Source organism: Lissotriton helveticus, chromosome 1_1 (assembly GCF_964261635.1).
Source record: "Lissotriton helveticus chromosome 1_1, aLisHel1.1, whole genome shotgun sequence".
NCBI classification, from domain to species: domain Eukaryota; kingdom Metazoa; phylum Chordata; class Amphibia; order Caudata; family Salamandridae; genus Lissotriton; species Lissotriton helveticus.
Genome location: NC_136057.1, coordinates 1,916,081,277 through 1,916,104,107, shown reverse-complemented (window position 1 = coordinate 1,916,104,107; position 22,831 = coordinate 1,916,081,277). Strand labels below are relative to the sequence as shown.

The window sequence follows — 22,831 nt, the reverse complement described above, 5'->3', positions numbered from 1 at the left end:
GCTGATGGCCTCCTGCATCCTTCTGGTGCATCAAGCCAAGTGGCGGATGCAGGCTCTGCAGTGGGACCTGAAGTTTCAGTGGGCCCATCATCAGGGCAACTTGTCCGACCATGTCTTGATCTCTGAGGGCACTGCAAGACAGTTGCAGTGGTGGCTCACGGACCGCCATTGGGTCAGCGGCAGATCCCTCTCCCTACCCCAACCGGAGCACGTAGTTGTGACGGACGCGTCCTTTCAGGGTTGGGGGAGGCCACATGGGAGAGGCGGAGATCAGAGGCCTCTGGTCTCCGGCGGAGTCCCAGCTCCATATCAACCTTCTAGAGCTGCGGGCGATCCGACTTGCACTGAAGGCATTCCTCCCCGCTGTCCGAGGGAGTGTAGTGCAGGTGTGCACGGACAACACCACCACCATGTGGTACAGCAACAAACAGGGCGGGGTGGGGTCGTGGACCCTATGCCAGGAGGCTCTGCGCCTCTGGCAGTGGCTTGAACATCAGGGTGTGACCCTGGTGGTTCAACACCTGGCAGGTTCCCTGAACACTAGGGCGTCTGAACTCTGAAGTGGGCCAAGGCCTCTTTCAGCAGTTGGGAGAGCCTTGGTTAGATCTATTCGCCACAGGAGAGAACGCGCAATGTCATCAGTTCTGCGCGTTGGAATTTCCAAGGCGGCACTTGCTCGGAGACTCTTTTCGTCGCGAGTGGAGTTGCGGTCTATTGTACGCCTTTCCGCCTATACCACTTCTGCCCAGAGTGCTGAAGAAGATCAGGCGCGACCGGGCCCAAGTCATCCTTGTGGCTCCGGACTGGGCACGGAGGTTCTGGTATCCCGAGCTACTCAGCCGGTCTGTCGATCCCCTGATTCGTCTGCTTCTTCAGGAGGACCTTCTGTCGCAGCAGCAGGGGACGGTCCTCCACTCGAACCTGTCCAGTCTCCACCTACATGCGTGGAGATTGAGCGGCGGCAGTTGAGGCCATTTGACTTGCCTCCTGAAGTCCGTAATGTCATTCTGGCAGCCAGGCATCCCTCCGCAAAACGGTATACGCCTGCAGGTGGAACAAGTTTGTGGCATGGTGCACAGCAAAGGCTGTGGATCCCGTTTCTGCCCCTCTTTCAGAGGTTCTCCTCTTTCTTCTTTATCTTGCCCAGCAGGGCTCTGCTCTGGGCACCCTGAAGGGCTACCTCTCTGCCACTTCCGCCTTCTTAAGGCTACCTGATCAGCCCTCTTTGTTCAAGTCCCCCATTGTAAATCGGTTCTTAAAGGGCATCACCCATATGTTTCCTCCAGTCCCTTTCGTGATGCCTCAGTGGGACTTGAACCTTGTTCTTACTTTTCTGATATGCACTCCCTTTGAGCCACTTCATAACTGTCCTCTTCGCCTCCTTACTTTGAAGACCGCTTTCCTGGTTGCCATTACCTCTGCCAGGAGAGTGAGTGAGCTCCAGGCCCTTTCCTCTAAGCCTCCTTTCCTTTCAGTCCATCCGGACAAACTTGTGTTGCGGACGCGACCCTCTTTCCTGCCCAAGGTAGTCACAGCCTTCCACATCGGGCAGTCCATCACTTTGCCCACCTTCTTTCCGCCTCCGCATCCCTCGAAAGAGGAAGAGAGGCTCCACTGTCTGGACCCAAACGTGCACTCTCATTCTATCTGGATCGCACACGCCAGTTCCGGGTGGATGACCAACTCTTCGTTGGTTACGTGGGTGCTAAGAAGGGACGGGCGGTGCACAAGCGAACCATTTCTCGATGGGTTGTCTTGTGCATCAAGGCTTGTTACTCTTTGGCTCGAAAGGAGCCTCCTGTGGGGCTTCGTGCCCATTCCACACGGGCCACGGCGGCTACTAATGCCCTGGGCCGGGGAGTCCCCTTGCAGGACATTTGTCAGGCAGCTACGTGGGCCTCGCTGCACACGTTTGCAAGACACTTCTGCCTGGACAGCCAAGTCCGGAGAGATGGCTTTTTCGGCCGTTCTGTTCTCCAGGACTTTCTGGTGTGATGATTGGTTCGCAGCCCCACCACCGGGGTTGGTATTGCTGGGGTATCTATTCTAAGGTAAGGAATCTAATACTAACCTGTTTCTTTCAGATGCACAAGTTACTTACCTTCGGTAACGATATATCTGTAAGAAACAGTAGTTACTATTAGATTCCTTACCGCCCCACCCATCCTCCCCGTTCTGCGAACCCATATCTAGGGTTAAGGTCATCCCCTTTCAGGGCCCTAGTTTTTATGGCACCAGTGTTGGTTTTTATCATGGCTCTGCGTTTTCTGGTGTGGAAAAGCGGTGTATAAGAATGGACGTCAGCGCGCGAGGGCGGCGTCTAAGTACTCCGGCGTCTAAGTACTCCGGCGTCTAAGTACTCCGGCGACGTCATCCCGACGACGGACGCGGAGCCGCAGACTACGCCTATTGACGCGCAAGGGTACTGCTACGCAAAAGTTCTTTACCAGGGAAAACCTCTAAGGGCTGTAGCACTTATTTTGCCACCCTTAGAGGCCCTGTACCTTTACACTCACATACTGCCTTTGCAAACTGTGTGTTTTGGTGCAGAACAAAGTGAAGTCGACATGGCACACATCCCTGTGTGCAATGCCTACAACCCACTGCCCTGGCATAGATCAGTTGCCCCTCTAGATGGGGGCACTATACCAGTGGTGAGGGTACATGTGCATGAACCCTGTACCCCTAAAGTGTCTAAGTCCATTCTTAGACATTGTAAGTGCAGTGCTGCCATTAAGAGTATACGGTGCTCGGAGTCTGTTGTTACGAACTTCACAGCACGATAATGGCTGCACTGAAAGCTGAGAAGTTTAGTATCAAACTTATCAGCACATTAAACCCACACTGATGCCAGGGTGGGGTTTAATGAAAAATGAACACAGATTATGAAGTGTTTCAACTCCCGGCACTGTACCACGGACTCATTACCTGCATCCACTCGTATGAGAAATAGCTGTACATCGCAGAACTCTTCGCCGGATGGCTGTATTTACCGGTCATGTACTCCATGCAATGTCGTATACCTTATTGCTATTGAAATCAATAAAACAAATTTAAAATTAAAAATGAACACAGAGGGCATCTTGAAGATGCCCCCTGAAAAAAAGGGGGTGGGGGGGCTGTAACAATGCACATCCTTGGACGCGGTACGAAGCCTCCTCCTCCAGGATGGGCAGGGTTCAAGAAGGGAATGCTTCAAAGGCTTTCCACCTTTGTGAACTTCCCCAGGCCACTTGCTGCTTTCAGCAACTGGTCCCTACCAAGGGAAGGGGGAGGGGGGGGGGGGGGGGGAGAGACCCACCAAACCAGGAAAAGGCTTATTCCCCCTCTCACTGGATGGTGGCATAATAGGGTATACCCACCCCAGGGAAGGGACCCATTGGTCCTAACCTTTTTACCTACCTGTAACGCCCCATAATCTAGTATTTCGGGGGCAACGCTGGACCTTGCTTACTGAGACAAGAAACCAGAAGAAGAAAAGGACCGAACAGCCATGACGAAGCTAACCAGAGGACGCCCACTGACAGGACCCCAGCTTTACTGGCCTGTCCCCAACTCAAACCTTCTCCAGCAAAATCCTGGTGTGTCTGCAGCCAGCAACCTCGAACAATCCCGAGGATCAGTCTGTCTTCCATCCCAAAGACACGGTCTCCTGTGAACACTGGATTCGTTCATCAACAGACTTCAGCTCCGCAAGGATCCGCAGGTCTGCACCCGATGCCCACGGCTTGAGTTAGAGTGGCCCAACACCGAGTGTAGGTCTCCCCTGCGATCCTGACCCAAGAGCTGGTGATCCCTGACCTGCCTGCAGCCTCAAACCGGAAGGTCCCCCCCAACCGCGACCAGGAGCTGGTAAGAAGATCCCACCCTAAAAGGCACCCCTGCACAGAACACCCCACTGCTTTGGGTGGCCCAATGACGGTGCCTAACCAACCCCCAACTTACCTCTCCAAGTGGTGGTCACACCCAGAAGACCTTTGTCCCAGAGCATGCAGTGTTTGCAAACCGGAGACTCCCCATTAAAAGCTACAGGGCGCCCAATGCCAAAACAGCACTCTGCACACGGCCGCCCCAGTGGCGCTGAGTGTGCACCTTTTGAGTTTGCTTAACCCACCATCTGTCCTGAGCTTAAGTCTAGGAGCTTTGCTCCCACAACCTAGTGGCCTGCTCATCAGCAGCCACCAACCGGAAGCCCTCTATCCCCAATTGGATAACATTGGGCCTCAGCACCCGGCTGCCCTAGTGCCGCTGACGGTGTAACAAGAATGCATCCTTGACTCTGGGGGCCCCTGAGTCTAACCACAGAACACCAACTTCCACAACAAGGTACTTGCCTGTTAACAGATAACACTATTCCCTCCATAGGATAATATTGACTGTTTTTCTATGAAAAGTTTTTAAGTGTGGAGTTGGAAAACCTAAGAAATCATTTTAAAATTGTACTAAATGACAAAAACGCTTTTACTCACCTGTTAATCTACTGGTCATTTTACTAAAAGGCCTAAGCAAAGTATATGTACTGTATTTCCGAAGCATTGCATTCTCAGTAACAGTCAAAACAAAGTGCATATACAATTGCAATCCAAACTGCGTAACAACGGCATTATTACTGTAAAGTATGTATTGCTTACTGTGCCAGGCTTGCTTTGTTCTAGAAAATAAAATAACTAAAAATATTTTTATACAAAAAGAATTGGTGTGAAGTTCAGTCTTTGTGTGTAGAACCATTTGCTGACTGAGTGTGTACAACAAATACTTCACACTGTCCTCTGATAAATCCTTACTGCTCGACCACACTATCAAAAATAAGGAAAAGATGATGAAAAAGCCCAGTGCCAGTGTTATTAAAGGCTTTTTAGGATCCCCAAGTACAGTTCGGCTTGAGTTCGGCCTTGTACAACAAAAATACGAATGCAGGAGCACACTGGTTACATTTTGGTTCAAGCTCAGAAAAAATCCCTTCAGGAGACACTGAGAACCATATTTGAGGGGTTGTCGAACCCATGGCAGAAATACTGCTTTGAGACAGTGGCAGAGTTTGACTTATCTACAGCACCCTGGTCCCAAGAAGTATTAAACTACCTTGCAATAAAGAGGGTGCCAAATGGGCACGCCGGCCAGATATCAAGGAATGAAGATATAGCAAGACTGAAGGTAAACAGAGGTCTGGCCGGCCTAATTAAAGCATACGGGTCGCATGAAATCCAGCCGTACATGAACAATCCTCTGATAATGAAGTGTTTAAAGGAAATTCAATGTGCGCGCCTAGTCCCCCTCCAATAAAATAACTGAACCCGGCCTGGAAATCGTTGAACAATATAGTCAGTTGCAGACTGTGTAATTATAGGGCTGAATCATTGGTACATCTACTATGCTGCTGCCATGCATTTCTACAGCATCGACGGATACTGTTAAAACCAATGGTCCTAAGGCATGCGACTAGAAGATGCGCTGATGCAGGGGCATTGCTTCAGTCAAGTATAGAGTCTTCAGACCTGGCCAGATTTGGCAAATATATGAACATGACACGAAGGGCCCTAATCAAATACAACACAGAGGAACAACGTGTGTTGGCAACTGTTGAGCCCCTGGTAGTAATAGAAGGAGCTGTACGGTGAATAGCCCCTCCCAGGAAATAATTGCACGGCACCCAAAAGCCCCACAAAAAACTAAGAATTAACTTCCCATGAAAACAGAGGGAATACGGACCTTGCTATTTTAATTTTAAAATCAATTAATTCAAGAACAAGGTCACATTTTAGATACGGTCTGGTATTATTGGCCAAAGGACAGTCCTTATTTTTTATACCTGTTTAGATAAATGTTTTGCAATGTCGTGAGATACGTATTTTAGTGTAATTCTGGATAATATACTGCAATTTAGCGATGATTTTAAGTAATTATGCAAAAATAAAAATGTGTTAATTCATTCACTATCACAAATAGAGAGTGAGGTGCCATCTACTTTTACCTCTGCCTACCTTTGGGGTTCCACTGGACTCTTTGCACGCTATACCTCACTTTTGGTATAGTATATACATAGCCAGCTTCCTACACAGGACCTCTAAGGGTGGCACAATACAAGCTGCAGCCCTCAGAGGTCTTCCCTGGTCACAGTGCCCAGGGTACCTGTGGTACTCTTTACCAGGGACTGACCTGTGGCCAGTGTGCCAATTGGGTTTGGTCTTCAATTCAGTTTTAGGGAAAGAACATAGGCCCTGGGCACCAGTTTGGCAGGAACCCAGGGCACACTTAGTCAAAGCACATCAACAGTTCAGCAAAAAGTGGGGGCAACCATGCAGTAGGAGGGCACTTTCTCACACTCCCTAAATACCTTTGTCGCAGTGCGCCCACAATCCTTAAGATGTCGGTGTAGACCTTCCCTCGACCCCCTTCAGGCGGGACCTCTTCTTCAACCTTCTGTGCTTTAACAATTGGAGCTTTGATCCACCTGCTCAAAGTGTAAACTGTAGGTTTCTCGACAATCCTCACATAACCACAATTTGCAATCAAAGCTGTAGTCTGTCTAAAAGGCTGAACCCTTTCCATATGAATAAGGACCGCCCTCCTAACATCTTGCATATGCAACCTCTTTTCCTCATTGAGAATGGAGAAGGAAAAATTCCAGGAGAATACGTATGTTTGCTTCCAGAAAAAAAGGTTTAAGATTATGGGATCGAAGACTAGCTAGACTTAAAGGTTCAAAAGACACCTTAGTGACACTAGGTTCAAATCTCAGGAAGGAGATTACATTATTGAGCTAGTACCTGTATTTGCTAAGCTTCTTAAGTCTTGAAACTAGACCTCCGTCATCTGTACGATTTAGCCAGGTATCTCTGAAAGCCCGGATAGCCTTGACCCGGCCTGCAAGAATTCATTAATCAACATTAAACCAACAGAGGTAGGATCCACACCACTGAGAAAAAGACTTCAAATATCTAGTATAGGACAGCAGTGTGGACCGCAGCCGTGAAGCCTGCAAAGTATACACTAAACAGTCCTTGACTCCTTGCCCCTTCAACCCCCCTCTCTAAACCTCCTAGCTGTTGGGCAAAGCTTCCTTAGGGTATCCTGTCTGAGGACTGCAAACTCAAGAGGAGAAGGAAGGAGTGGCAGCTCTCTTGAGACACTCCTAGCAATACAGGAATCCAATTGGCTCTGGCTCCATTTCGACAGGCTGCCCGGAAGTTGTGCTCACTTCTGCCAACCCCACCCATCAGGTGGGTGAGGCATGGTGAAGCACACCCTTCAGTGCCTGCCGTCTTGCAGATGGCAGCCACTCTTCAATCAGGATTAGGGATTCTGCCCACTCCCCCATATGGGGGGAGCACACCAAGGGTGTAGTCACCTATGGTCAAGTAGCCCATTAGCTACTGACCTCGAGACTCCTAAAATGCCCCCTAAATACAGTATTTAGGAGGCAGCCCTGAACCAAGAAGATACTCGCACCTTACGAAGGACAAAAGAAGGCGCCCAGCAGAGTAAACTGCAGAGAAGATCTGACTTGGCCCGTCTGCAGTTTCCAGGGACCCTGCGCCAAAAGTCGCCTTGTCCTGCAGCCAGCAAGCTCAAAAAGACAGGATCTCCTATGACCAGCAGCTCTGTTAAAAAGAAACACCAAGGAAAGACGCTGAGCATGCTGAGAATAAAGGAACCCAACGCCTGGAATCATCACTGTACCAGATGCCCATGGTCAGAGTCATATTGGCCCACCGGTACCAGCGCTCCAGAGTCCCGAGTTTACCGTGGATTGACCCTACCAGGACTCCCCGACGTTGTCTGCAGCCTCTGCAAAGAAACCCCACCACCGCGAGTGGCCCATTAACTGGAGGTCCACCTGTGTCCCAGAGCCCTCCAACTTACCTGCCCAGGTTTTGGTTCCTCTTGGAAGACTTCCTGGACCGAGCCTGCAGCCAAAACTGACGACTCCCTTTGAAAACAGGGCACCCGATGGCAAAACAGCACCCTACACCCGGCCGCCCAGTTCCACTTTTGCTTCATTACCACTCCAATACAGCAATAAGCAACTGAAAGGGGGTCAGTCAATCTTTGCAAAGGCCTTTCCACTCCAAAGCTAAACGGGTCTCCAAGTTTTTAGCAGCTTATTATCCGTTTGAGCTAAAAAAAACAATCGGTTATCTGCAGATTATGTGAACAATACATAATTCTTTGTTCTTTTCAAGAGCAGTTGAGTGCTAAATGGTGATGCCTGGTCCATAATGAGCAATGCTGCAACCCCACTCTGGGCTACCATGTTCTACCCACGTGCACATCAGTGCTGATTCTGCAGATGTCCTGGCCTGAATCCTCTTAACTGCTTAGATTCTTGCTGCTGGGGATTCTTGCTTCCTGCTCTTAGAAGCGACTATGCTTTAATGTAGGTTTTTAATTTGTTTTCAAATTAAGTAGTTTGTTAGGGAGTTGAATTGAAGAGTTCTGAAGTATTCGTGGTTGTGTTCCACCCTACAAGGCCTCTTGGCTGTCTATAGATGTTTTGTACATTCCATTCTGTACTCTTTCAAGTCGGGTTTTCAATTTCTGCTTTCAGGCTTTCCTCAGTTGTCCTTTGAGGCTTCTAATTATATATTTTTTCGCCTTTTTATTTTGATGTAACTTCTGTTTCCCAGTGACACGGTCAATTGCATGTTTTCATAGGAACCAAAGCATAGAAGACCTTGGTCAGCCATTGTTGGAATTTCTGTATAGACAATGAGGCTTTTGGTAGCAGATAATTTAGTCCGCAGAACTTTTAGGCCAGGTTTCTTGAGTGATCTGGTTGTCCTAGTTATTGTAGGAGCAGCTGGAAATGTCGACCTGAAGAGATTAAGGTTAAAGTGGATGACTTGTTAATCACTCCATGCTGGTTGACTGTTTACAGTAACTGTGATTAGTCATTATTTAGACCAAATAGTGTTCAGAGTATGGCTGCCAAAGGTATGGATCCGGCTACTTATTACTCCACGTTCAATGATTCAAGGTTGGCAGTGATATTTGGCATGATTAAGTGTAGATTATCAATAAGGCTTCCGGTTTTCCGATTTTTACAGATAAATACAGATAAAAAACAATGTGTTTCCTGTCTGTATTTATTTTTAAAAGCGGAAAAATACTGAAAATTGTGCTTCTTATGAGAAACTCTCCATGCTGTTTGTTTTGAATTCTAGGCAACAGCTGAACAGGCAGACAGCATGGAGGGTTAAAATACAGGATGTGATTTCCTTAAATATGATAACATATATTTGTAGTATGATGCTAATATGTACCGGTGAGTGTAGTCTTTTGTTATACATGGCTGCTTAGTTTGCTAAAACGTGACAGGCATCCATGTTTGAAATATACCATTTTACAGCTACATTTATTTTATAAAGACAAAATAAATATGGATAAATACCAATAAGATAACCAAAAAATAAATATGTATAAATACAGACGAAAATGTTAAAATAAATTCCGTGAAACCGGGAGCCCTATTTATCAAACTACATGTTGGGATCCCTTAGGAAACATTTTAATCTCTGCTATTGATATGGGCAGGCTTAGAACTAGGTGCAGATCGCATTCTGAGACTGACCATACATAATAGTCTAGCCATGTTTCTCTGATAGTCCGGTTTGAGGTGACTATAAGGTCTTGGATATGTATTCTTTTTAAATCATCAGTTGGTACAGGGCATGTTCTGTCCTATTTTGGCTAATTGTCAGGGTTGCTTTTGTGGGTGGGACAGACATTTGTTTTTTATGAGGAAAGGGGGTCTTGTCTGAGGACTATTATGTTCGAGTGTTAATTGCTAGGATTCCTGCTGTCACTGTTATTTTAACTTTTTGGTGTATTTTTTTTTCCCCTACTGAATCCTGTGGAATAGTAGAAATTGACTTTTTTTTGTTTGTTTTTGTTAGGGCTCGGACTCCTCCCCACTGAAAGTGGGAGGAGTTAGAGAACTAATGTTAAAGAAGAAAAAAAAGAAGTATCTCCTAGGGCTTTGGCCGAGACAAATTCCACACATTCCTTAGCGTGTTCTGTCATCTGGCCAGTGATTCGTCTTCGTTGTGTTGTCGTTTTAATAGGCTTGAAGTGATAGGGTAAATGTAGTTTTGTTCCGCCATTTTGGGCATATTTCGTTCGTGCTCGCGCAAAGAAGTACATTAATTATAATTAGGAGCTGTCAGGGTGGCCGTGTAATGCATTCCAGATGGTGTGCGCGCGTTCACCATCTAGCAGTGTGTTTGTCTGGCGCGCGTCCTCCTCACGTGCACACAGGCATAGACGCCGTGTGCGGCTCCTTCCTGCCGGCCCGGGGAGCTGCTCTGCCGCTCTCTGGCTCACCCCCCGTCTCCCCGCCTGATTTAGTCTGTAGTTTATGGGCACGTGCCAGGAGCAGTAGATGTGCTGCGGTGCTCTCTGCAGTTTATGGGGACGTGCAAGTGGCAGCAGCAGCGCCGCTGTGCTCCCGTATGGCCCCCGAGCCCATCCGCACTGGGTAATGGGCACGCGCAGGGCAGCGGCAGCAGAAGCACCGAACTGCGAGGCGCTCTAGTCTGCACCGGTTTGCCAAGCTGAAATTGTAAAGCATCACAATGCGAGGAGCGCCTGTGTAAACACAAAACAGCACACGGATCCAAGCTGTTCGTGATTTGCGCTGCCAAAACTCCATCAATCTTTAAGAAGGTGGGATACAAGGATTATGTATTCTTATAACACACTATTTCGAGCAGGAACACTCTTATCTTGCCAAAACACGGGCCAAAAGGAGTTCGCGGATTATGTCAAAAAGGCCAGGACATTTCTAGAGGGGATTACAAGGAAAAAATGCTTTAAGTCGGAGCACGTAAATATGCGTTATAGCAGCTCACACCGAGCACCTGTGAAAACTAATAACTACAACAAATCTTATCACTGAGAAACGCACCAGGCACTATAAACGGATGAAAACTATGGCTCAGATCAGCTAAAAAAACACCAAAGAAATAATGCAAAGCCCATTGGGTTGAGAGTGCTCCAGTTCCCCCCCCCCCCTCCCCCTCCTCCCCCCTCAACCCCCCTCCATCCTCCCCCTCCCCCTCCCCCCCTCTCCTGTCACCTGGGGTAGGCCAAGCTGACCGGGCTGCGGCTGCATGAAACACAGAAAACTGGATATTTGCATAATGAACGAGACCAACTATGTTTCTAACGGTGGCGAGATGAAATGCTGATTATCATTAAAGTAGAGTTGGGAAAACTAAAAGACAGACAAAGACCAATAGCATTGACTGCAGATGCAGAACTGGAAAGCCGGACGAAGACCGGATGTAGGTGTTATCGACAAGGATCTTGCACAAGAACATCCCTTCTCCGCACGACAATGAGATGGGAGACAATGCTGCAGAATGCAGTGCAGCATGACACAGCACAAGACATACAGTGAGCTACACTGCTGCCTAGGCTAGAACAAACTGTTACACAATGAATGTAGAGGTGACACGCTTCCTTCCAGCGCCTATTCATGGCACGGCAGAACGGACGCAAGCAGATCTAGGCACTTGTACGCAGCACATAAAGGACACAGGGCAATAACCCAGGCCCTGGGCCAGGGAGGGGATGTGCACCTGTTCACTTTAGTGCGGGTCAAATGGCAATGGAGGGCTCAGAGGTCATACAGGGCACTGCAGAGCAGAACACTACAAAACGTAGTTTGAATACAGTAGTTTGTAAGCACTAACACGCATAATGTACAGCAAGATGTCTCACTGAGTTAAACTCTTGCTGCGAACATCGGTTTTGATAGGAAGAACAAGCAAAGCCAACGTAAATGTCCATCCTTCCTATGTATGTAAACTGCGTACCAATTCATTGGTTAACTGTAACATCTTTTGTTGCAGCGCTTTCAAGTCGTAAGTGTTGTGAGATGTGAGATGTGAGTGCAGAGTAGTGTGTAGTGAGTAGAGTAGGGAGTAGAGTAGGGAGTAGAGTAGTGAGTAGAGTAGTAGAGTAGTGAGTAGAGAGTAGAGTAGTGAGTAGTGAGTAGAGTAGTGAGTGCAGAGTAGTGAGTAGGGTAGTGAGAAGTGAGTAGAGTAGTGAGTAGTGAGTGCAGAGTAGTGACTAGAGTAGTGAGTAGAGTAGTGAGTAGAGTAGTGAGTAGTGAGTAGAGTAGTGAGTAGTGAATAGAGTAGTGAGGTGAGTAGTGAGTGCAGAGTAGTGAGTAGTGAGTAGAGTAGTGAGGTGAGTAGAGTAGAGTAGTGAGTAAAGTAGTGAGTGCAGAGTAGTGAGTAGTGAGAAGAGAGTAGTGAGTAGTGTAGTGAGGTGAGTAGTGAGTGCAGAGTAGAGTAGTGAGTAGAGTAGTGAGTAGAGAGTAGAGTAGTGAGGTGAGTAGAGTAGAGTAGTGAGTAAAGTAGTGAGTGCAGAGTAATGAGTAGTGAGTAGAGTAGTGAGTAAAGTAGTGAGTGCAGAGTAGTGAGTAGTGAGAAGAGAGTAGTGAGTAGTGTAGTGAGGTGAGTAGTGAGTTGAGTAGTTAGTAGTGAGTAGAGTAGTGAGGTGAGTAGAGTAGAGTAGTGAGTAAAGTAGTGAGTGCAGAGTAATGAGTAGTGAGTAGAGTAGTGAGTAGTGAGTTGAGTAGTGAGTGCAGAGTAGTGAGTAGTGAGTAGACTAGTGAGTAGACTAGTGAGTAGAGTAGAGTAGTGAGTAGAGTAGTGAGTAGAGTAGTGAGTAGAGTAGTGAGTAGAGTAGTGAGTAGAGTAGTGAGTGCAGAGTAGTGACTAGAGTAGTGAGTAGAGTCCCTTACAAAGAACAGGAACAGCACAGAGATGCACAATGCAATCTTCTCATACTCACAGGCAGCAGCGGTGCAAGTTTCTCACACTCACAAGAAGGACATCACAGGCAGCAGCTGTGCAAGCTTCTTACACTCACAAGGAGACCACAGGCAGCTGAGGTGCAAGCTTCTCCCACTCACAAGAAGGACATCACAAGCAGCAGCGGTGCAAGCTTCTCATACTCACAAGAACGACATCACAGGCAGCAGCAGTGCAAGCTTCTTACACTCACAAGGAGGCCACAGGCAGCAGAGGTGCAAGCTTCTCACACTCGCAAGAACGACATCACAAGCAGCAGTGGTGCAAGCTTCCCTTACACACTCACAGCAGGTACTGTGCCAAGGCAGCAGCAGCAACAGAGCAAGAGTCCCTTACAAAGAACAGGCACAGCACAGAGATGCTCAATGCAATCTTTCTCATACTCACAGGCAGCAGCGGTGCAAGCTTCTCACACTCGCACGAAGGACATCACAGGCAGCAGCTGTGCAAGCTTCTTACACTCACAAGGAGACCACAGGCAGCTGAGGTGCAAGCTTCTCCCACTCACAAGGACATCACAAGCAGCAGTGGTGCAAGCTTCTCACACTCACAAGAACGACATCACAGGCAGCAGCAGTGCAATCTTCTTGCACTCACAAGGAGACCACAGGCAGCAGAGGTGCAAGCTCCTCACACTCACAAGAAGGACATCACAGGCAGTAACGGTGCAATATTCTCACACTCACAAGGAGATCACTGGCAGTACACACCACATGAACACACTCCATAACACATAGCAACAATACATTGGCATTTACAATGCCATTAGCTCAAACTCAAATAAATCCGAGCCCGATTGCATTTCTAATGCTTTTTTTTGTTTGTTTTTGTTATACTTGCGATATGTCTCTCGCCAGCTTTGTTGATAGTAGTTCAGGAAATAATGAATGATGGAATGAGGTTAGTTTAATGTTTCGTAACTGGGCCCCAAAGATGGAGTGCATTGCATTGACCGTTGTAATGGGCAGTGTGATGAGTGTTGTGGATGTTCATCTGGTTCACTTAGTTGATCTGGTTCTCTAATGCATCTGACTAGCGTTTTAAGGGTTAATTATTGCATGCTCACGGAGTTCAAATGGATAATTGGCATTTCTTTGGGTTGAAATATGGTATTTTGGTCGTTCTTAAACTTGTTTTATGTTCATGATCAAACCATGGTTTAGAGATGGGGGAGAGGAGTTGGCCTAACGGCTAGGGCGCTCGACCTCGGACCTGGGGATCTGGGTTCGAGTCTCGGTAACGACGCCAAAATCCTCCTGTGATTCTGGGCAAATCACTTAATCTCCCCGTGCCTAAAATGAATGCGTGTCCTTATGTAATGTAACTGGTGCTATGTAAAGCGCTGATTCAGTTCGGGTCTAGTTCGCGCTATATAAAACTCTACAAAAAAAACTAAAAAAAAACTATAGATGATCACTGTTAAACCTTGGGCCAAGGGATTTAAGTTGTATTCTTGTAACTGTAAACAAGCTTTTAGTTATGGGTTCCATCTAGTGATTGTTGGATGCCCCTCTTATTCTGAAAGAAAATGGAAGTACACTAAGTGTTCTAGTAAGCTACATGTGCTAGTTAGTTTTCTACCTCCTTATACAAAAAGATGATGCATTTGAGAGCGTTCATTGTCACTGAGGTAACCCTAACTGTGGCTCCACCTTAATCCCAGCTTCTGGGCCCTCAAAATAAAACCCTCCCAGCCTTTGTATTTTAGACTACAATATTCTTTACTCCCTTCATGCCATTTCTTCATGACAGCAGCTGCAGAGAGTAATCCAGTACATATAATGCTTTTTCTGTCTGCCTCTTGCCCATTTAGTGTTAGAGTCCCCATCCTCTTCATCTATTTGCAGTTTTGGCAAGCTTTTAACATTGAGATTGTCTCCATTTTTTTCTCTATCATTGGGACTGCAACAAATAATACTTAGATCTTAGAGTGTTAGTTACAGTCTCTTATTTTTTTTAATTTTTGTCCTTTCAGCCTGAAGATCCTGCATTTCCTGTATCACTTGTAATAGGAAAACTAGTTCATTTTGAACCCTCACAAAGGCAGCTAAATAGTGGTGTGGTGCCGTGGTCACCACCACAGGAGAACTGGAACCCCTGGACAAGCAGCAATATTGATGAAGGTCCATTGGCATACGTAAGTGTTGGCTCTGCCCAAAACTCGTCTTCAGGGCTACTATATTGTATCCTGTTAAATGCAGAAACTACCTGGCATGGCACTAAATGGTTGTCAAATGTGTGCATTTCTATAGTTTAAGCATCCGGGATAATGTTTACAAGATGTAGGTGTTAGTTTCTTGCTCCAGAAACAGAGCCAATAACTATAAGAGACTTGACCCAAGGTAATTGACCAAAGTTAATACCATTACTTGGTGTTGTTTCTTTCAGGCAACTCAAGAGCAGATTAGTGCTGATCTGAAGAATGACCTGATGTTTCAGCTGGAGAAAGATCAGAGCTTGCAACAGGTATATAAGATTTATGAGCCTTTGGCGTGAATGAGGGGTATGTATATGTGTTTGTGTGCTCTTGCCTCTTTTCTTGAAGGTGGGGGTGCCTGAAGTAGAAGCAGATAATGTAACGCAGGAGGGAGTTGGTGACACTTTCAAGTAATGTGAAAGGTTACACTTCTTGTGCAATGACCATTGCGATACGTTTATGTTGATAGGAAAAGTGTTCTATCATCCAAAGGCAGAACTGGGCTTGCTTCTGGGTTAAGTAATCTTTTCCAACTCTGGCCCTGATGTAAGCAAATTCTCAGTCCGGCCTTAACTGCTTCAGCAAGCCCTTATTTAATAATAAAGCCCTTCTGTTTGTGGGTACAGCATGTGCTGTACAACATGTGCTTGTGTATACAATTTTAATGAGCTCCTCTAAACAGCGATATTTCTGTGCTTTCACACGTAAAATTCAGGCTTGCTTCTTGGAGAGAACGTGGAGTATATTGGATGTCCTCTGGCAATGCAGAGTTACTGCTGACTAACTCTTATGAAAAAACGATTACAGAGATAAAGAATATTTTATGGCTGAAGAACTAGCTCTGTGAATGTTTGATAAAATCTGCTATCTGAAATGGGACCCCACCAATGGTTGGTTTGGTTCAGGGGTCCCCTGACTCGCCCCGGGAGAGTACAGCATCTGTATTTCTCTTTAAATGCATGGTGGATTTAATTTCTCCCAAAACATTTTCAAGATCATGTAAGTTCTGACTGGTTCGAAATTGTTGTTGGGTATTTCTTACTCCTCATCTTTAAATGCTACAGTTCCAACTTAGGTCTTTGGCTGAAGTGATTGCTGTGAGAAGCACAAAGGATCTGGCTCAATGTATGTCTTTTGAGAACACATATTGAAGATTACCTTACCTGGCTTTTTAGGTCAAGCTAAAACAGCGCTTGCGCTGTTTGTTGCTCGACATTTTGTAAAGGGGATCTCAAAAGTGCTACCCATCCTTTGCTTGCTGGCTACAAGCATGAGTGCTCTGCTTTTCCTGCCATTCGTCGCCTCTCAACTGCCCCTTCCCCACCACAGAGCGTTTCACGGCCGTCACTTTCACACGGCCGTGTCTCTTTCACGGCCGCGCGGCATGTTCCCCTTCTCTGCTCGTAGCCCCTCTCTCTAGGGAATCTGATACTCTTTACAGCCCCCTTCTGTCCCCCTATGATCCTCTTTTCAGCCCCCTTCTGCGCCCTGCTCTCTCCCCGCCACTGCTTCCGTGCCACGTTTTCCGCCACTGTACTCCTCCTGAGCGCCTAGAGCCATACCTATCTCCCGCGCCCCCCTTCTTAGACAGTTTTCATGGCAGCTGCTGTGTGTCAGTCAGTCAGTCACAATACACTTTATTCGATTTTTGTTAAAATCATAAAAGGCAAGAGAAATACATACATTAAAAACATATCAAAAGTACCCACAATTCATTTTGTTTTTACACAGTGTCCGTGAAAGAGTCACTTAATTAATCTCCATGAGATATGAAATAAAGTTACAGTTAATATGTTAATATTTGGTTTAAAGCAATACAGTTCTAGGAATTCTTTTGTTTCTTCCTCTGTAAGCGGCTGTTAGAAAACTTGCTACACAAAAAGTGACGTGTGCATCCGGTAATCTTTGGAGATAAAGCAAGGCTGGTCTCACTTGTATGAAGCCAAGAATTTTCAAGAGGGGAATTAGATATTTTCTCCTCTCCGTGTCATGAAATGCACAAAAAAACAGAAAATGGAGAGTGTCCTGATTAGAAAACTGGTCACACTCACACGGTGGTGCATGCTCCGGTTTACCCCACATAGGGAAGGTGCCTAATAAATAGTGGATCAAGTTCATTCTAAATCTGGTTAGCAGAAATCTGTGCAAGGGTTTAGAAACATATTGCAGGTATGGTTCCATCGAGGGGGAAGAGGACAAAACCAAGTGTGCTCTTACTAATGGTTTGTTAACTTCAGACTCCTCTCTCATTAAGCGTGTCCTCCCCTGGAATTCCTTCTTAATCCATGCAATATCTGCTTTCCTGATTATTGACGGTGTTGAATATAGGTCAGGTCTCCCGAGGGAAGTGAATGATGACTTTATGTATCTCAACCAGGGTATGTTCATTGCCCCCTCCCTTGCAGTCACATCTTTAAGAATTGTATGGTTTAAAGACAACTCAGTATTTAACCAGGTATTGGCCCAAAAAAGTAAAGGGGCCAATTTCAATCCATCTATGATATAGGGTAGGCCAACTTCCTCATGTATGGAGTAAGTAGGTGTGGACTTTGGAACCGACAGGATTCTTCTAATAATCTTATTCTCTACCCTCTGCATACTATCCAGGTTGGTATAACCCCACAATGCTGCACCATATGAGGCTATCGAAATGCATTTACTTTTGTAAACTTTTAACACAGCTTCCATTGGTTTAGCCCCTAGTCTTTTAGTGAAATCCATCAGGGCTGCTGTGGACCGGGCTAAAGAAATATGCTTGGCCTTAATTTGCGGGACCCAGGAGCCCTTCTCGTCAAACAGGACCCCTAAATATGGAAAAACAGGGACCCTGGAGAGAACCTCGCCTTTACAAAAAAAGGTTTTTGTGTGTGATTTATTTTTCTGCGGACCCACGATCATTGTGTGCGATTTGGTCACATTAATTTTTAAATCTAATTTAGCCATAAAGGAACCAAAAAGCTCCAAAAGGGTCTGTAGACCAATGCCCGTGCGGGCGATGAGAACAGCGTCATCCGCATATAGCAGAGCCGGAATCTGCTTCCCACCTACCCGCGGGACATCAGCGTTGCCTGCTAACAAGGACTTTCCTAGATCATTAATATAAATGGTGAATAAAAGTGGGGCCAAAATGCAGCCTTGTCGGACACCCTTATTTGACCTAAAGCTGTCAGAACATCGCCCTTCCCTAGTTACCCGGACCTTCGCAGTAAGTCCTTGGTGCAAGCTTGCTATGAGGGCCACCAAGGAATCCTCGATACCAAGCTCACGGAGTATAACCCAGAGCTTGGCCCTATTAACCAAGTCGAAGGCCGAGGAGAGGTCCATAAAAGCTAAATATAGTGAACCCTCCCCGGCCACCGTGTACTTAGATATCAGGAGATGTAAATTTGAGCATTGCTCTAAGGTTCCCCGTTTTTCTCTAAAACCATATTGAATCTCTGCGAGGCCCCCACAGAGCTCCAGGTTTGATCTCAATTTAGTCAATAGTACTCTGCCCAGAATCTTAAAGGCAGAGTCTATTAAAGAAATTGGGCGGTAGCATCCCGGATTCTCCCTATCTCCTTTTTTAAAAATGGGTACTATGACAGATGTATTCCAAGTTTCTGGGAAACATCCATCATTTATTGCCCTAAAAACATTTGTGAGGACTTTAGACCAGGTTGTTGGGGCATATATAAAAAAGTCTACCGGGACTCCATCTGGTCCCGGAGCCTTATTCTTCCTGGAGTCCATTATAGCTTTATATACCTCCTCCTCGCAGAATTCTACCGCCGCTAGCCCACTGGTCAGTCCTATATCGTTTTCATTCACAGAGTCATTACCGCCGTATATGTTATTAAAATGATCAACCCATTTCTCATCACTGATAATGCAGTCCGAGATTGTGTTAATCTCCCCAGAGAAGAATTGGTTATTTATAATGTCCCAGAATCTCTTACTATTGCGTAGTATATCCACATCAAGCAAGTCATTCCAGGCATTTTTTTTAATTGTGTTTTTCCTATTTTTAATAGCCAATTTGTACTCCCATCTTAATTTAGAGATTAAGGTTTTATCCCTCGGTTTTGCTTTGAGTGCATTTTTCAGGTCTTTATGGGCTTTAGAACAATTTCTGTCAAACCACTTATAAGGCTTGGGCGGCAAATTGGATTTGGGAACTGTGAGTTCCTTAGCTATTTGTGAGCAAATAGAATTAAAAGCTAAAACAGTCTCTTTACTAGTAACATTTTGGTCTAGACAAATACACATGGCTTCCTCTATCTTTGGGCACAGGGAAGCCATAAAGGTTTCCTGAACCACCTTACCCCACTTAAGCCGTCTGCCCTGGTCACTGGGCACCGTCGATGTGCAAGCCCTAGGAAAACCCAGGTGTTTGCTCCATAAGTCACTCCAGTGAACCTGAGCAGAGACTGGATTATGGTCACTGTGTGGGGAGGCAGTTACCTCATATATCCCCATCTTAGAGGTTAAACCCTGAGAAACGAAAATGAAGTCTATCACAGACCCACTTTCAGACCCTTTATAAGTGGGCAAAGATTCGTCACTACCAGTGCTAAGGGGGTTCAAACATATTAAGGCTAGCAAGAAAAAATTCAAGCGCCTCCCCCGCTTTGGTGTGAGCAAAGTGCAGATTACCACTTTCAGTCTGACCCTCCAGGTTGCCTAAGTTACATTTTAAAACACATTTTTGAATATTAAAATCACCTAAAATTATGAGATCGAAATTAGTGCAAGATTTTTGACTGTAATCGTTAAGAACATTTTCCAAGTGATCCACATGGGCTGTGTCTGTCTGTCTAACCCAAGAATTATAAAAATTTGAGACCACTAGGACCCGCCCTGGTGAGATAGTCCACTCTACCATTAAAATGTTTGGGGAGCCAGACTCTAGTTGTTTAAACGTCCCTGCCAGTTTAAGTGAAAAGAGAAGAACTAGTCCACCCTTAGCTCTTCCAGCACTACTTGGGGTTGCAGGTATAGTAAAACTTGTGAAACCATCCAACCAGAAAGTAGGTGAGGTGTCCCATGTTTCTTGGAGGGCGATTACGTGATTGTTGGCTATGAAGTCTATCCATGTGGGATCTGTTCTTTTGGCTCTAGTGCCCGCCACATTCCAACTAAGGAACCGACATGGAATGAGTTCCACCTCCCCTAAGGAAGCTAAAGGCGGTGTCTGAGTATGTGTTGGTTGATTATTAGCTACAAGCATAGGATCCTCCACCCTATCTATTTGGGATTGCAGGGCCGAATGTCTTAGCCCCTCTGGTGGTTCTGCTTGGGCGCCCTTTTCTGAGATCACCTTAGAGGTCTTACCTATTTGTCAATCCACCCCCTCTAGGCCGTTTAAACAGTTAAACCGATTATAAATTGGGAGAAAAGGTGCCGGTCTACCCAAAAGTGGCCAGGGGTGAGAAGACCGGTAACGCCCACTACTTCTGACTTTCTCCCATCTATCGTGGTTTGGGGGTTGGTGATGTGGGCCTGGCATAATAGGGAAGAAAAAAGACACACGGAGGGTATGGATGGTAGATTCCCTTGATATATTCTCCCCTTGGCATATATGCGACACCGTGCCCCTGTCCCTGAAGCTCACCAGAATGCAGTCCCCTGTAATAGATTTCCTGGTTCTCCCCACCCATGGAACCCTTCTTACCATTATAATCTCATTGTTAAGGTGTCTCGGGAGGGGTCTATTTTTATTTAGCCACTTAATAACCCTGGTTTTTAGGGCACAAAAATCCTCTACTTCTCCTTCATCAAGTGGCGGGACCCCTGCCATAACTACTGTGAGATCATTAGTCTCGGGGGGTAGATTAGGACGACGGGGTCTTGCAGAGGGCATTTTTTGGTGGTCCGGAGTGTTATTGTCTATCGTATGTGCCTGAGGTACTGATACAAGGGGGGGGTTAAGCGTATTAATATAAAGTAAATTGGTAGCTACAGGATTTGATTTTAGGGATTTTTGGGGGACTACCCCTTTTACAGCCTGAGATGGAACTGGCACTGGGTTATCTACCCTGGGTTTTGACCCTTGCGAGGCAACAGGGGTGGTGATGGGTGCTAAATCGCTTTCCTGTCGACCACCGCGAGATTTCAGACTTCCCAATGTGGCCTCCAGTATGGTTAGTCTGATCTCGATCTTCTTTACGCTTTCACTGATCGGGAGTAACAGTGACCTTAAGAGAAATTCCAAGTTTCCCAGCGGCACAACAGAGAGGGGGACATTAACACTACTAATTCCCGGATCTGTGCTCAAGGCGGGAACTGTAGCTTCCTGGACATTAGATTTAGGGTGTGACGCTACCAGTGGTTTTACTGTGGGTATAGAATGTTTTTGAGATTTGCCAAAGTCTAGGTGTAGAGTCTTGGATTTACTACCACCCTGCACTCCCTTTGCCATTCTCCTGCGTTTTTTTGGGGGTGGTCCCGGGATTACTTGTGTGGTGACTACTTTCAGTTTGGGATGTCTATCTTTATGTGCTATGGGCGGTTGTGAAGTTAAATCCGTAATCCCCCTAACGGGACTGGAACTAATAGGTAGAGCTGTGCTCGTTATTTCAACTGGGGAGTTGTTCGTACCCTCCCTTAACAGGAGTGGAATATCCTCAATTCGAGTTATCTCCTCCCTTAATGTAATAGATTGATCTCCCATAGGGGTGTTTTTCAAGTTGTCCACTGAACGTCTACGTTCCGCCCTTAACCTTGACAAATTTCCCTCTTTATCCACCTCCCCCACAGCCCGTGAAAAATAGTTTTCAAGAGTCCCACTTTTCACTCCTCCCGGCTTCTGGGGGGTACTCTCCCTTGTCGGTGAGGACATGATTAAGCTCCGGGAGGGTCAGACAGATATGCCTCCCAGGGCGGGTGCAAAAAATATATAAAAATCCGGTAAATACCTGCACAAAAGGGAAACCAAGAGAGTGGGCCCAGCCCGGCCTACTCCGGCCGATGACGGCCTTGGACGGTCCCGCCCTTGTCCCGCCCTTGTCCCGGGCTTCTCCCGGGACGCTCCCGCGCGCTCCCGCGCAGCGGTGTTTATGGTCCAACTTAAGTCTTCCCTAGCAATTGGATGGCTATTAGGGGGCGGGGCGATGAGGGAGAGCGGCCCAGGTGTTGCGGGCGCGAGGTAGGCTGGGACTCTTGGGAAACTGAGTCCAGCCCCTCCTGCTCGCAGCCCTCACAGCCAGCAGCCCCAGATGGAAGGTGAGAGCGCTGCCCCAGCAATGCTCGTCTGTGCCTCTGGCCGATGCGGGACCCGCGCAGCGGGTTCCGCGAGTCGTGGGATTGTAGCTCCGGCAAGGAAGTCCGCAGGTCCGTTAGGCAGCCAGGTATGATGCAGAGTGGTGTCCCTGCTGCTGTGTGGACTCGCAGCTGGCATGCCAAAGCCAAGCCGGTGTCTACCTATTTGCACCTCTTCCGTGCCCTGTGCCTGAACCTCTGGTCCACCAACACCATCTAGCTAACCCACACTGCAAACATTAGAACCCTCCGATCAACCTCTCTCTCTCCTAGCCGTTGCTTCCTACGCAACACATGCTCCCTTCTCGATTTCTGCCATACAAGTCTCGGAGCTCCATCATGACCTCCAACCAGAGCTCCTGTTCCTCACAGAAACCTGTTTAACCCCACTTCTGCTCCTGATATTACCACGGTCACCCAGCTCAGATACAAAATCGTTAGACAAGACAGAGGCATGATTAAATCTACATGTGTAAATGTACCATTGTAAATAGTATTACTGCCAGTGGAGCACGACATGATTAGTCATGGATCAACATTTCCGATTTTTTAATACCCCTTCTTACACGTC

General features: G+C 46.6%; 1 protein-coding gene across 2 annotated transcripts in view; it reads left to right on the top strand.

The window, feature by feature from the left end:
• The window catches only part of DHX9 (DExH-box helicase 9), a 282,357-nt gene that overhangs the window by 100,478 nt on the left and 159,048 nt on the right, over positions 1-22,831 (top strand). For both annotated transcript variants that reach the window (XM_078643268.1, XM_078643278.1), the window contains exons 10-11: positions 14,800-14,961; positions 15,213-15,290. In XM_078643268.1, the coding sequence (XP_078499394.1) occupies positions 14,800-14,961; positions 15,213-15,290 (240 nt within the window). The remainder of the gene's footprint in view (positions 1-14,799; positions 14,962-15,212; positions 15,291-22,831) is intronic.